Source organism: Falco naumanni, chromosome 12 (genome assembly GCF_017639655.2).
Source record: "Falco naumanni isolate bFalNau1 chromosome 12, bFalNau1.pat, whole genome shotgun sequence".
In the NCBI taxonomy this organism is placed as follows: Eukaryota; Metazoa; Chordata; class Aves; order Falconiformes; family Falconidae; genus Falco; species Falco naumanni.
Window position 1 is genome coordinate 1,777,998 of NC_054065.1, and position 13,943 is coordinate 1,791,940.

A 13,943-nucleotide genomic window follows, 5' to 3' on the forward strand; every position below is an offset into this window, starting at 1 on the left:
GACTGCCTGGTGGCAGTATCAGAAACACTGAATTCAGGTATGGTAGCAAATGCTGTTAAGTGTAGCAAAACTGGGACCAATCAGGAAAAAGTATGTAGGCATGGGTTACTTAACTGGGAAGAGACAGGAATGGAGAAAGGGAGGTACAAGGATGGCAGAAGAAAAATAATCATAAAGAAACAAGAGATAATAAGATATGCAAACAATGTAATCACATGCTGTCTGATAGTACCTATCAGGCAGCTGGAGCAGGATAAGCAGCCATAGTTCTGACTGTAGGACAAGAGTCCAGCTTGCCTCTGTGGCCAGGAGGCCTGAGGGGTGCAGAGGAGGGGGGGAACATGATGCTTTCAAACACCTGGACGGACAGACGGCACGCTGGCATCACTGCGTCAGCACCATTTCCAAGCCTTGACAACATCAGCAAGTACCCACCACTTTCTAACAAAACCCAAGTGATTTAGTATAACTTTTTTTGGTGATTAACTTTTTGTCAAGTTCACACTATTTTCTTGTACTGCTACAGCTGACAGAACTGCTTAATGAGTTTTACCACCTTGGAGTATAACGTCTCAATTTCCATTTCATAGTTTAAAAATAGGTGTTAACACACATTTTTGTAATATCTGAACACAAAATTAAATGAAGAACATATATAAACAGAAAATTTCTCTTGACAACTGATCTAATCCAAGTAAATTCATTAGTCATGCATAAGCTATATGCCATGAAAATACCAGTCACTACCGATAAACAAGCAAATTCCACTTTCACCATTAAAACTTCTCCTATAAAAACACTTTCAAAAAGACACATGAAAACAAAGTTAATGAGACAGTACTTTAAATTGCTTTTGAGTGACATCTTGCCGGTCAGGACGCAGAAACTCCAAAACCAAGGGAATGATATCTCTGCAACAAAAATTGTACGTTCCCAGAGCTGTGAAGAATGCTTGCTGAGCTTTACTTCTGACCTGTGGGAAAACAGATATTACTAGAAAGTCTTCTGAACCAAACACATGCTATACAAAACCAACATCCTTACCTATTTTGGTTACTTATGCACAGATTTTACATTGTTTGTGCAGAGAAACAAAATTACTTCTAGAAGGTTGTAAACAGCATGCTTCCCCTCACCCTTGCTCACAGTTGTTTATAAAAACTCTACTTTTTGTTTCTAGCATTTACTTGAGAACAGCTACAAAGTTAAAGAAAATTATGTTGCCAAAACCAGTCAAGGTGTTTTTAAGATAATTTGAAAAGCCAACAGCTAGAGTAACAAATACAGTTAGCAGAACTCTAAAGAGCCTGTAGACGTTGTGGATGGACCACAATTTCTATACACACACAGAGCTCTCACCATGTAAGCAGTTCAGAATCCAACTGGTTTGTGTATTTTTAAGAACCAGGATGCCATCATAGCTACCTCCTAAAAATAGACTTGGCGTTCCAAATAGCATCATGAATCACATCATCACATCTAAAAATCTCAACCTGGTATATTTTCTTTTATTTTTTAATTGATTTATTGTTTTCATAAGCCTAGACTTAAGTGCCTCTAAAAAGTTTACAATTTGTAACCTAAGTCGGCAGCCTCTCCACCCAGTTACTTGACAAAGGGGCTTAAAGTAAAAACTGCCAAAATTGGCAACTAATGCAAATGAAATAAGTAAATATTTCATGTTGCCATGGAAATAAATTGAAAAGGAAAGATCCTGAAAACATAACAGAAAGAGATCAACAAAAAATTCCACGTATTCCCGTTTAAAAGGAGTTGTTCCTTACCTGACCATATGAACTTGTGGACAAACATAAAAGATCTCTGATCATCTCCTGGTGGGAAGTTTTATATTCACAGCCTTCCATCGTTAGCGTTCTCAACTAAATTGCATAGAAAACAAATAAAGGACAGATTGTTTTTACATTTCATACATATAGGAGAAACACTAGTGCAGGATTATTGCACCTTTTGCTAAATGACAACATAACAAATCAGCTTTTCAAGTAAAGCAGTTAATGAAGATTTAAGTGAAAGTATTACCTCATGCTGCAACATAACTCTGTCTATCAGCAAAGCTCTGATATGCTGTTTCTTTCCTTGAAGCTGTAAACAAATACATAATTTGGTTTAGGTTTCAGTCTTCATATTAGCAACCTATACTGACTGAAATCCCCATGGACTCTTTTTCTTCTAGGAACAGGCAAATTTCACACAGAAATTCTTCTTGGCAGACAACCTTGATATTTTTGCCCTGCCTAAGTTTCTTATTTGCCTATTCTCTGTAAGCAAAAGGAAGCTGACCACAGAAATTTCTGGTCCAAGGATATATGAAAGCTGAGGATTACTACAATTCAGAAATGCTAAGCTATTTAGTCGTAAGATTTCCAAATAAAGGTACAAAAGCACTGCAAAACAATATTCTTATCAAGGAATTAGATTTCAAAATTATGAGAACCAATTAGGACAATAACAAAAGTATGAAGAAAGTCTTCTTGAAAACTACGAACTATTCCCATCCCTCACCTAAGCTTTAGAAAGAAAAAATCACTGACCCTGTTCTCCATTGATTTTTTCACAAGATTAAAGCTTTTCCATCGCGAATCAAACTCATGCTTGTGAGACCCTTGGAACTGTAAAACATCACTAATAACCTGTAGAAAGAAAAAGAGACAAAGAGTGATGATTTTGCTAAACAAGTAATCTTGTCTTAGGTATTACAAATTGTAAGCATACCTTTATTATTAGAAATAAAGACTTGGTATCATCTTCTGAATTATCAAGTATATAGCCTGCAGTTGGAAGAAAAGTAAACTTCATATCAGACAGTAAGACAGCTTTAAAAATTACCAAGAATTTTATTCCTACAAAGCTTTAAATCTAAGAATTACAGACAAAGTAAACAAACCAAGTTTCTCATCTATGAATTTATACTTAAAAGCACAACACAGTACTTTTTAGGTAGAGAAGTGGCTAAACTTACGCAGCAATTTCCTCGTAACCCTTGCAATTGTTTCGCGGTAATTCTCCCTTGATAAATCTGCAAAAAAAGGAAACATTTTCTCTTCATTGTACGATAGCATAAAAAGCAATTTACAGATAAGTAAACCAGTGGAAAGCCAGAACAGAATATGCAGAAATGGCAGTATGGGCTATTATAAAATAACTGTCTTGTTATATCCAAGGACACCACTTTCACAGGGCCTCCCTGTGTTTATCAAGTAAACAGTACATTTTTTTTATAGGTACATAACTTTATTTGCCTGCCTTGACAGTTGGCTTCATTTGTAACCACAGACTAATGCAGATTATTTAACATATGAAAACAGAGTAACACATTAAGCAGGGTAAAAAAGAAATGCAATAGAACAGAGAGTTTACATTATCAGGTGATGAAGACAGTAAGAGCCAGGGGACTTACTCCCCTTCAATACATGAAAGGGAACAGACATCCCCAATCTAAGCAAAAAAAGCATAAGGATAAACGACACAAGCACTCTCCTTGGAAAGTTTTAAACCAGAAAAAAAATTAATTGCTGTGAAAGATCACTAAATAAATGCCCATTCTCTATTATATGTTATATGGCTACAAACTTACCGCTTGCAAACTAAAGGACCAGATTTCAGAAGTAGTATTAAAGCACCCAAAACCATTTAACAGTCTGATAGGCAATTACCATGCGCCTCAGCTCCTTATTTAAATAGCCAATCTTCTCTTGGAAGACTGTGAAGAATCCAGACAAAGCCTAAAAAATTCAGGTTTCTTTTAACGGAGCTGTCACAAACTTTAGCAGGTTATGCCTTGATTCCTTCTGTCTCTCAAGTGGAGTCCTTGGGCAATAGGTGTTGCTTATTGCACCTCATCTGTGTGGAAGTGCTTCAGAACCCTTCTGACCCAGGGGTTGGACCTGAGCTCCCATTCTCAGCCATATTACTGCAGCAGATTTGTATTTTGTATTATCATCGCTGAAGATGAAACTCTGTACACAAGAACTTCTGTGTTGGCCAAAAATATCAAAACTATGGTCTCAGAAAGAACGTACTGTTTTTACAGCAGAAAAAAAAAAACCAAAAAACCAAAACAAACACCACTTACAAGCTGTCTGAACAGAATTAAGATCTACTTACCATATTCAACACCAGTGTACAGTTTCGTCTCCTCCAAGGACACCAAACTTGGGACCCTGCATGAAAACAAACCAAGTATTACTACACATTATGGAAATCATTGACAGTGTGAATTTAATTGACATTTAATTCATTTTAACAAGTTAAATTTCATACCAGTAGCACCAAAGGTGTTTGGATTTGCTAACAGTATACCTCAGTTCTAACACTGATGAATTGATAACTGTCCCTGCGGGTCACACTGTTTGTCCAAGACAAGTATACCATAACGACACCACCTTGAACCCAGTAACTTAATTTCTCATTTAAAGGAACCTCATCAGTTCTGTTAAATAGCCAGAGATTTGGCTTCATAGTCAGACCTCGAAATATACTCATTAAATCAAGCGTGGATCCTAGTTGTCTTAGTTTAGGAAGGACAGGTGAATTTGACTGCTGAGGCAGAATCCTTTCCTGACAAGTTAAGCTGATGAAGCTTTTCTGACTTTGGTCCTTCCTTTATAAAATAACATACCCATTAATCACAGAAGTCCTACTTATTTCTATATGAAGTTCACTATTAATAACCTTATCAAAAAATAAAGCCATGCTTCTTCCAGGATTTGGGTTAAACTTATCTATCCAAAATATTTATTTTAAAAGTGAATTATTAATTTTTTTATTTGCTTTTATGTAATCGTGGGAAAAAAACCCAAACCAGACTCAGATATCACATACCAATTAATTTAAAAGATGCAAGAACATATCCTACATGCACTTGGGGATTTTGTCTGGGGTTTTTTGGTGGTTTTTATTTCTTTGTTTGGGTTTTTTTTTGTTTGCTTGGTTTTTTTTTGGTTTTTTTTTTTTGTTTTTTTTAAAAACCTACAATCTCACCCCCTAAAACATTAAGGTACATAAGTTCAAGCTTTCAAGGACAAAATACACCAGTGTATTATATTAAACAAATAGTATTAGCAAGTAATCCCTACAAAAATAATCTTCACATAAAATTGCATTGACAGTATAATCAGAACAAAGCTAAGTGAAGCAATGCGCATCTACTCATGTTACAAATGCTGAACACTACATCAGAAAATGCTACAGATCCTGTATCTGAGCCTGTGCTATGAGATACTAAAATAAACTTTCAGATTTCAGTCAACGGCAAACTTCTATCTGTCAGAACTGGAAATAAGGGTCACACTTGTCCTGTGAAAGTGAACATAGTAGGACATGACTGCTACAATTATTGTGCTGACTAGATGAAGGAAACAAACTTGCAACCAAGACCTAAGTAAACTGACTTCATAACACTTGTGACAGTCACAGCTGCGCCAACAAAACTCAAATGGCAATGTTTTTTTCCTAATCGATTTAGACATCAAGAAGTGAAGACCTAATTTCATTTTCCTCATTGCATTCCTGGTAGCACCAGGTTAACTTGAAAATAAGCCATTCCTAAAGTCTTCCCATTCCCCCCGCCCCCCAAAACTCAGCACTGGCATAAGTGCTTAAGGTACAACTTGGCCGCTAATACAATTTCCAAAATATCCAACATCAGTCCAGTACTTCGGTTCTGAATAAATAAATAAAGGTTTTATGGTCTCACACACTTGCTCTTTGAGAACCATCTACATGACTGACTTCAAAAGTGTTTGCTGTGTATTTCTCCAAGATCAGATCTTTCCAGTTGGGAAGATACAGTGAGGGGATGTTCCTGCAGTTAACATCTGGCAAAAAGAGAACTGTGACCCTCACCACCCCAAATAGTATTACTTCTTCAAAAGAGTAGTAACAGATAAATCCAACAATCTCAGGCTGCTACAGTTTGGTGCTTTTTTTTTTTTTTTTTACAGCATGCTCAATATGTTGATAGGTAAATGAGCTCATAGTAATTTTTTCTACAGTATCTTTATGTATATTTACCCTTAAACACCTTCCCTGATATAAATACACGAACTAAGTTCGCGTAAGGCTGTCCTACCTATGAGACAAGGAAAACTAAAGTGCAATTTCCCAGTCTTCTCTCAGGTAGTCTACAGAAAGATTACAAATCTTCACACTTCCTTCCCACTCCCAGCAAAATACATTCAACAGTCCTTTGCCAGCTAGAGTTCTGAACCAATTCTCTAATACTTAAAACAAAGGAAAAACAATGCTCCACGATCTCTCAACACTCCAGGTTTCTGAGCAAACCAAGAGTAACAACTCAACGCATAGCACTCAGTAATCAAAACCTGGTCTGGTATAGTCCTTACATTCACCATGACACTACTCCACAGGCAGAACCATTTATTTCAACCAGGCTACTAGCAGGATGGAAATATTATGTTCAAAATGCAATGAAGTTTTGTAGCTGGCCCACAGACTAAGATCCATGCTAGTAATATTCAGCATTACGTCAGCCACTGAACCAGAGAAAACCAAGTATTTTACTTCAGACACACTAAAGGAAGAGGCATAAAACGTTCTTCTGAACTTCAGTCAATACTGATAGCAAGACTCTCATGACAATGCTTCATTCAATGTATAAATAATACCGTGTTTCATTTTGTATCAACAGTTTTAAATACAAATTACCAGAACAAAGAGCATCCAAAATTATAGCTGGAATAGAAATTCCAGTTAAACAGATCTCTGAAGAATTTGTTCCCTTATTTGCCACAGTACAAAAACTAAAGCATCTTTATTCAAGAAAAAATTATGCTCTATGTTCTTCAACTTCCAGACACTTTACAGCGCACTTTTATTCAAGTCTCTGTGTACGTATTCCTCAGTATAAACGCAGTTCAGCAATCAGACACAGCTTTTCAGAAACAAATAACTTCCAGCATCACTCCACTGAACCAATTGCAGAGGACATTTTTCTAATTGCAAAAATATACTCCATGCCACGTTAAGGACTAGATCAAGGGCTGCATCAACCTATTTTGACATAAGAGTTAAGAGACAACAGTCGAAGGTGAACAAGGAGAAAACAGGGTTACTCACCGTGGAGGAGTAACTGTTTCCTTTTCTGTGTGCAGCTCCCCCAGCAGAGCTGGGAAGTTTCCTGGAGATGCCAAGAGAGGTTAGCTAGCCCTGCCCCTCAGCATAGAATATCACATCCTTACACATTTAAAAGAAGTCATCTTATCCTTGACCTGTAGCCTGAACATCTTCAGTGAAAGGACATTAAGAAAGCTCCTACCAACGTCTGTAGCAAGAGTAGAGCAATACTGCATCCTAACCAACCAAGCCGTATTTAAGAGAGAAACAAAAATGGATGTTCTGAGTAACTCTGGTTTTGTTTCACTAACCAGCTGCTTAGTGTTACCTCATTAATAAGTAGACTACAAGGAAGGGAAGCAAAGCGAAGGGGAACTTAAAAACATCAGTGAAAGATTTCTCAACCTTAGAAAGCTTGTACTGTCTGCATTTGAAATAATCTTTATTTGCACACCATTAGAATCATCATAACAAAAGGATGTCGATATCACTTAACAGTTACAGTGGTCCCTTAAGAAAAAGGGAAGACTGCACAGCAGCATTACTTATACCTGCACACATCTCGTGCAGCAGAGCAACCATTACACTGTGTTTCCGCAGGTGCAGAAAAAACTGCATTTGTTTTTCCCCAGTTACGTCAGCATAATTCACCACAGCTCTGAACACCTTAATTCAGCCACAAAAAACTACCGCTGTCACGAAAGATTGCTCCTTGCAGCCTCTGGCAGCCTCAACTCCTTTTTTACTTTCCCCTTGTAACTTGTAATCCATTTTACATTAAAAAGTAATTCACAGAACACACCTGAAATCAATGGCATCTCTACTAAAAATAAAGAACTCTATGTGGAATAATATAAAGACACACTATTGATTCATGAAATAATTTTCTATTAATTTGTTATGCATGGTACTTCAGAAAAGAGTTCATTCATCCTCCAAAAAAGATAAAGTTTAAACTCCTTGCTACTTGCGGGCTAATAAATAAAACATCAATACCAAGTGACATTTATTAAAGGTCTATTTTTCTACTGAAATTTAACTATTCTTTTTAATTCTGACAAGTTTCAATTATGCAGTTTTTTTGTGCATGGTTAGTGCACAAACATCTTTTTTAGTGAATTGCCTATCTCCTCCCTAAACCCCTGCTTGTGTATGACACACACCGTAACACTAAGCACTTCAAATAGCATTAGCTATGACGGGATTTTCAGAAGAATATGTTATGTCATCCACATAAAACACACATGGCAAATTTGCTCCCAAAATTGGGAAGAAAAAAAATAAAATTCACAAAACTACACATAAGAACTGCCTGGTCTCTGAAAAAGCTGGAGCATTTTAAAACCTAAACCATTCACGCTCAAGTCCACTAAACAAGGAAATCCCTCCTCAAGCACTTCACAACAGTTATGCTGACAGGTATACTGGGTGTGTGTATGTATACACACAGTGTATGCTTTTGGGTATACTGACTGTACCCAAGTGTTGGTCAATTTAACAATGTGTTTTCTGTACAAAATTTATCGCTTTTCAATTCAGATGCTACCAGTCATCAAAAGATAAAAAAAGGAATAGGAGAAAGTAATGGATCAACACGAAAACTTGAACGACTGACAGGAGATTCAAGGCAGCTCATGCCAGTTTACACACTTGTAGACAAACAGGAGTTCTAAAACCTTCACTCACTCTAACCAGTATTTATTAAGCCATGAAAGTAAGGGCATGACTTGATTCTGAGACCGTACCAGACCAATCCTGGGGTATTTTATTCAGTTTCAGCTTTATCAAACAATAAATAAAAAAAGAAACCAACAGGAAAAACTTTGTTCATTAACTAATCAAGAAGCAAATTTATTTTCAGTAGCTAATAAAAGAAACACAAACTGCAGAGACACAAACCAGACTACTCCTGACAAGGAGAAATGAAGACAGACATTTTGAAATTATTGGGTACTCTGATGCATTTGACTGAGCAACAAAAAAACCCCGAAACTGTAAAAGTCCATAGAAATGGACCAAGAGGCTTCCCACAAAACTTTTCAAGATGAAAAGCTTCTGTACCTGAACAGCGCAACAGACTTTTAAACATTATTTTCATAAAATGATGTTGATGAATTGTAACCATCGTCTATAATCAAACAAAACAGAATCCAGGGTTGAAATTACTACTACATTAAATGTATTAGTACTACATTTTAAAGCAGAAGAGTTAAGAACTTTAATCCAGATACACTCATCTTCTCCCAAAACAGTGCTCATAACTTTAGTTATATTCTCATCCTTCTAGAATACTACTACATTTAGGAAATACTGTGATTTAAAATTCATCCATCAAAAAACCCCCAAACCTTGCATCTAATGCATGGGGATTTTATGCAACATGTCAGTTATGACAACCAATAATGAAATAAATATTTGGCCAGCTTGTCACATCTATGACATACAGTCAATACATAGTTTTCATAACTAGTTTTCCCTACTACTAAAGCAATCCCCGCCCCCCCACCCCCGCTTACTCCCTCAGTCAAGTTATCTTGCTCCATACTAGCTACTGTTAATAACTGAGTCACTTCAATTAATGACCAAATCAGGTACAGTGGTCTTGTGCTATTACAGCCTGCTCCTAACGAAGAAAGTAGCCTTCCTCCTTTATTCCTGCCACTGCCTTCCCCTGCTTGTCACCCAAGAAAGATTGTAAAGAGAACCTCAAAACAATGTCTGCAAATATATGGGTAGATTTCAGTTATCACACACAAAAATAGACCCCGTATGTTCAGGGAAAAAAACATCTTAGCAGCAGGAGCAGCCTGTGTGCAGATCAAGTTCACACTACTAACTGAATCATCTTACCTAGTTCATCATCCTGCTACACACAAAGTTTTAAAGTTTGTTCTACCCACATATTTCTTTTGCCAAGGTTCAAATTACACAGCTCCAAGCTCTCCCCCATCTATGTGACTTTCATTCAGTGAGCACGCTCAAGGAACAAATGAAGGAACAAATATCATCTGTCTGTCTTGGCAAGAATCTTCAGGTATCCTTAACCATCAAGATGAAGGGAAATGTAGCTGTTACACCTACTCAGCTCTACTTTACATTCAGCACAAAGCTGTACTACCATGGCATATGATCAGCTATAGTTCATTGGAGTTAAGTGGTGTAGGAGGTATCTGACAAGAAATATCATGTGCCAGTTTGTTTTAAAGCATATTTAAATTAAAAAAAAAAAAATCTACATGTATCAAATACCTGCATTCAAAAATATTCCTATACTGCTACTTTACAACAGTGAATATCATCACCACTAGTCATAACTACTAACCGTGAATACATAGGACTTAAAAAGTAAAGGTGTTCTGGGTAACTGGATTAGTTACTTTCAGTAAGAGTCCTTCTGTTTAAAATCCGAGTCCGTTATGTGCATTCTCACTGTATGTAACGGGAACAGGCTTGGGAACGTAAACTGTGATCTTACAAAGTAACCCCCAGAAACTCGCAATACACTAACAATTAAAATCAAAATTTTTTTCTGTTTTAATGGCAAGTTCATCAAAAGACACCTCCTACATTCAAAACTGGATATAATTTTATGAACATATGGACAGAAAACAGCATTCACAGGAAGTTGTTTCACACTGCTTTTTAAATCAAAAAAAGGATATCTCCATGATTACAAATATTCCACTTATTTCTTGGGGAAGGAAGAGGAGGGAGTAAGGCAGCACAGAGAGGACATCTTCCTTCTTGGTACAATTCCCTTCCGTGACCCTTGCTAACACACCCATTAAAACAAAATATAAATTTCATAAGAAGCATCACTAAAATGAACACCATCTGTCCTGGACGGATAAACTCAGCACCATCTCTCAAAATGCTAACTTGATACTGACTTTATAGCTCTTCTCGCAAAGTAAGTTGAATAAACTGACAGGGATCTAACATTTATTTTATATGAAGTGCAACAGGATCTCCTTCAGTATTTAGTCCATCTTACTAGGCCAAAGTACCATCCACTGCGCACAAATGCACTCTGCCTCCCTCAGACTGTCTCCATTTAAAATCCACGTTCCACTTGTCATAATTCAAATCACACAAAGAGTAAGAACTAAAGTTTACTCAAAAAAAAAATGCATTCAACTTCAGCAGGCAAATTCCAGAGTCCTGTGTAAAGTCACTGAAAAGATGAATTGCCTTAACTGTGTTTTTAAAAAGCCTTTATGTAAACATAATGTTTGCATGCAAGACCTGCTCACAAAGGCAGAAAATGTTTCATTAACATGCGTAAAGTCTGTCCAAAACCACATAATGGTGGATTCTGAAGTTCTGCAGACATTTAGCAGAATGAACTTTTGAGTTCCCAAATTCAGACTATATGAGAAAAGTCTGATTTTGTTTTCTTCAGTAACGAATTGATTTCAGCATGTTCCCATGTAAATTGTCTATATTTAATAAGGCAGCACAGATAACTAACAGAATAAAGCAAATCTTCAATAAAGTATACAAGTAATTAAGAAGTTAATTATAGGCCAGCATCCTAATCTGTACATTATGAATTTACAGGCCTTGCCTGGTAAAATAAAGAGGCGACTGAAAATAAAGAGATTATTCTAAAACAAGACCAAACCTGGAAACAGTTAACATTAACACGTTCTAACAGCAGCTGCGATTCCCTCTCCTTCACAGGTGGTGAGGTTCTTTCCTCTGCTAAATGGAGGTTCAGTTATTGACAATCGGACAGCCTAGACAAGGGTACAAAACTGCTTACTCTTACACAGGTGTTTCTTCCTTGATTAATAGATCACTACAGTTAAAACAGATTTTTTTTAATTTTTGGTGGTGTTAACACAGTTTTGGGCCAAGGTAGCCTTGTATTTTGAAGGTCAAGGCATCCAAGGACAAAAAAAATCCTTCTCCTTTGAAGGATCAACACCAGAAACGCTCTCCTTGAATCCATGAGCCATATGAATTGCAAGTGTTTAGCAGTCGCTGCTTAACAGATGCCAGGGCAGGATTCAGACTGAATCAGGAAATGCTGGGAAAACGCAGAAGCACATTAGCAATACAGCCCAGCAGCACACTGCTGTTACAGGAACAGTCAATGCCTCCTGAAAGGTGTTCAAGTCCTTATTTTATAAGATAGTCATCATCAGCCCAAATGCCCTGCATTGCCTCTTTTAACTATATTACTTCCCTGAATTTCTTACATAGCCAACAGCTAACTATGGCCTCTACAAAGCTCTCCAGCTTAACAAATGTTCTAATGTACACTCAAGAGAAGCCTCTCCCACTGTACAAGAAGGTCACAGAAGCTAGGCACCTGAAGTCATGTGTTTGAGACTGCACCAGTGCTCCTTTGCACTTCTAATAGCTGGCGGTTGGGCAAAAAAAAGATACATCTCAGGAACAACTTCACAGTCACCAAATACAGACTGGCCATAAGCTTAATTTAGGCCCTCCATACTTTAAACATGATAAGTAACAACAGGAATACTGAGATCAAACTCTTAATTGCCTCTAACACTATTATTTCAACATATTTTCTCAAAGAAGACAGAGCTCAACAGCAATCCCATCTATTAAAAATAGTCTGTTAAAAGCTGAACTACTGTAATGCAATAGAAAGTTCTATTACTTCCAAAATGGAAGTTTACTCAAGCATTTTTGATAGAGTTCCGCTGTATGCTGGCACCAGTAGCCAAGTTCTATTGCAACATTATTCACAGGGGTCTGAGTAATCAAATAGGATTTATTTCCTATTTTACTATGAGAAGACAGCTGGCAAGAAGTGAAGTTCAGAATGTTTATGACTTTACTCATTCAGGATGACATGAAAATTAGTAAGATGGCAGTGCACTATGGTTTCAAGGCTTCTTTCAGAGGAAACGCTTGAGTAAATGCCTAGCTTACATTACCTTCACATAAAGTAGCATCAGCAATGCGGCACTTACCTTTCTTAAACATTTTCAGTCTTGCATGAAAAAAGCGCTTAATATTCTTTCACATTTTAAGTACTCAAGTGTTTCTGTAAATCACTATTTCAAATTTCTGTACCTTTATACTAGTCTAAGAGTTCCTTAAAAACAGCCACTAGAAGCAGCTGTGTGCTAATAGTAATAAGAAAGCAATAAAACCCAGTATGAAGTAATAGAACTGCCAAGAACGTTTGTGATATAAAAATAAATTTTACTTACAGATGAGCCACCCTTTCTCCTTTTAGAGGAGGCAGAACGTTCCCAGAACCGATCAAGCAGTTATGCACTATAGCAAGACATTGCTGCACATCATCTCTTAAACAAAGAAGAAAACTTGATTACTTATCCATTAAATGCTTGAAAATATACAAATGATAAAGCATATCTTTTAAGTTTTACAGGAGCCTTTTTCTTTAGCTGTATCAGTTCTAAACACAAGAGGGAGCACTACAGAAATCAAGCTGTGCTGCTCTGATCCAACCTAATTCTATTACAGAACTTGGACATTCAACTTAGTTTCCTGAAAAACTTGGGAGATTTTTATAATCTGAAACTGTTAAGATAACTTCAGTGCAATGAGATATACTCATCTCAGAACATCAGCTTTACCCAAAAAAAAGTTTTAGAGAATTTTATCTAAATCCCAGATAAAACTAATGAAATAACTACTCACCCCAAGGCCAAGAAAAGTCCTTCCCACCAGGAATAGCATGAGGGAATACTTTCTTTATGAGTGACTATTTTACAGTCTGAAGATAAATTATAATGCAACAATGCAAACAATGTTTTTCCATGTTAGCTCAGAGAATTAAGGTATCTTTTTTAAAGCTATCTCACCTAAAGTAGTAGGCTTTATTATACAGTTACAAATTACGC

At 36.7% G+C, this 13,943-nt stretch overlaps 1 protein-coding gene across 1 annotated transcript in view; it reads right to left on the reverse strand.

Annotated features, from left to right (window-relative positions):
• The window catches only part of PSME4 (proteasome activator subunit 4), a 69,042-nt gene that overhangs the window by 21,540 nt on the left and 33,559 nt on the right, over window positions 1-13,943 (reverse strand). Inside the window, exons 20-27 of the mRNA XM_040612228.1 lie at window positions 13,287-13,382; window positions 4,126-4,181; window positions 2,981-3,037; window positions 2,734-2,789; window positions 2,553-2,651; window positions 2,041-2,103; window positions 1,785-1,880; window positions 842-973 (exon numbers count right to left, since the gene is read on the reverse strand). Coding sequence (XP_040468162.1) covers window positions 842-973; window positions 1,785-1,880; window positions 2,041-2,103; window positions 2,553-2,651; window positions 2,734-2,789; window positions 2,981-3,037; window positions 4,126-4,181; window positions 13,287-13,382 — 655 coding nt within the window. The remainder of the gene's footprint in view (window positions 1-841; window positions 974-1,784; window positions 1,881-2,040; window positions 2,104-2,552; window positions 2,652-2,733; window positions 2,790-2,980; window positions 3,038-4,125; window positions 4,182-13,286; window positions 13,383-13,943) is intronic.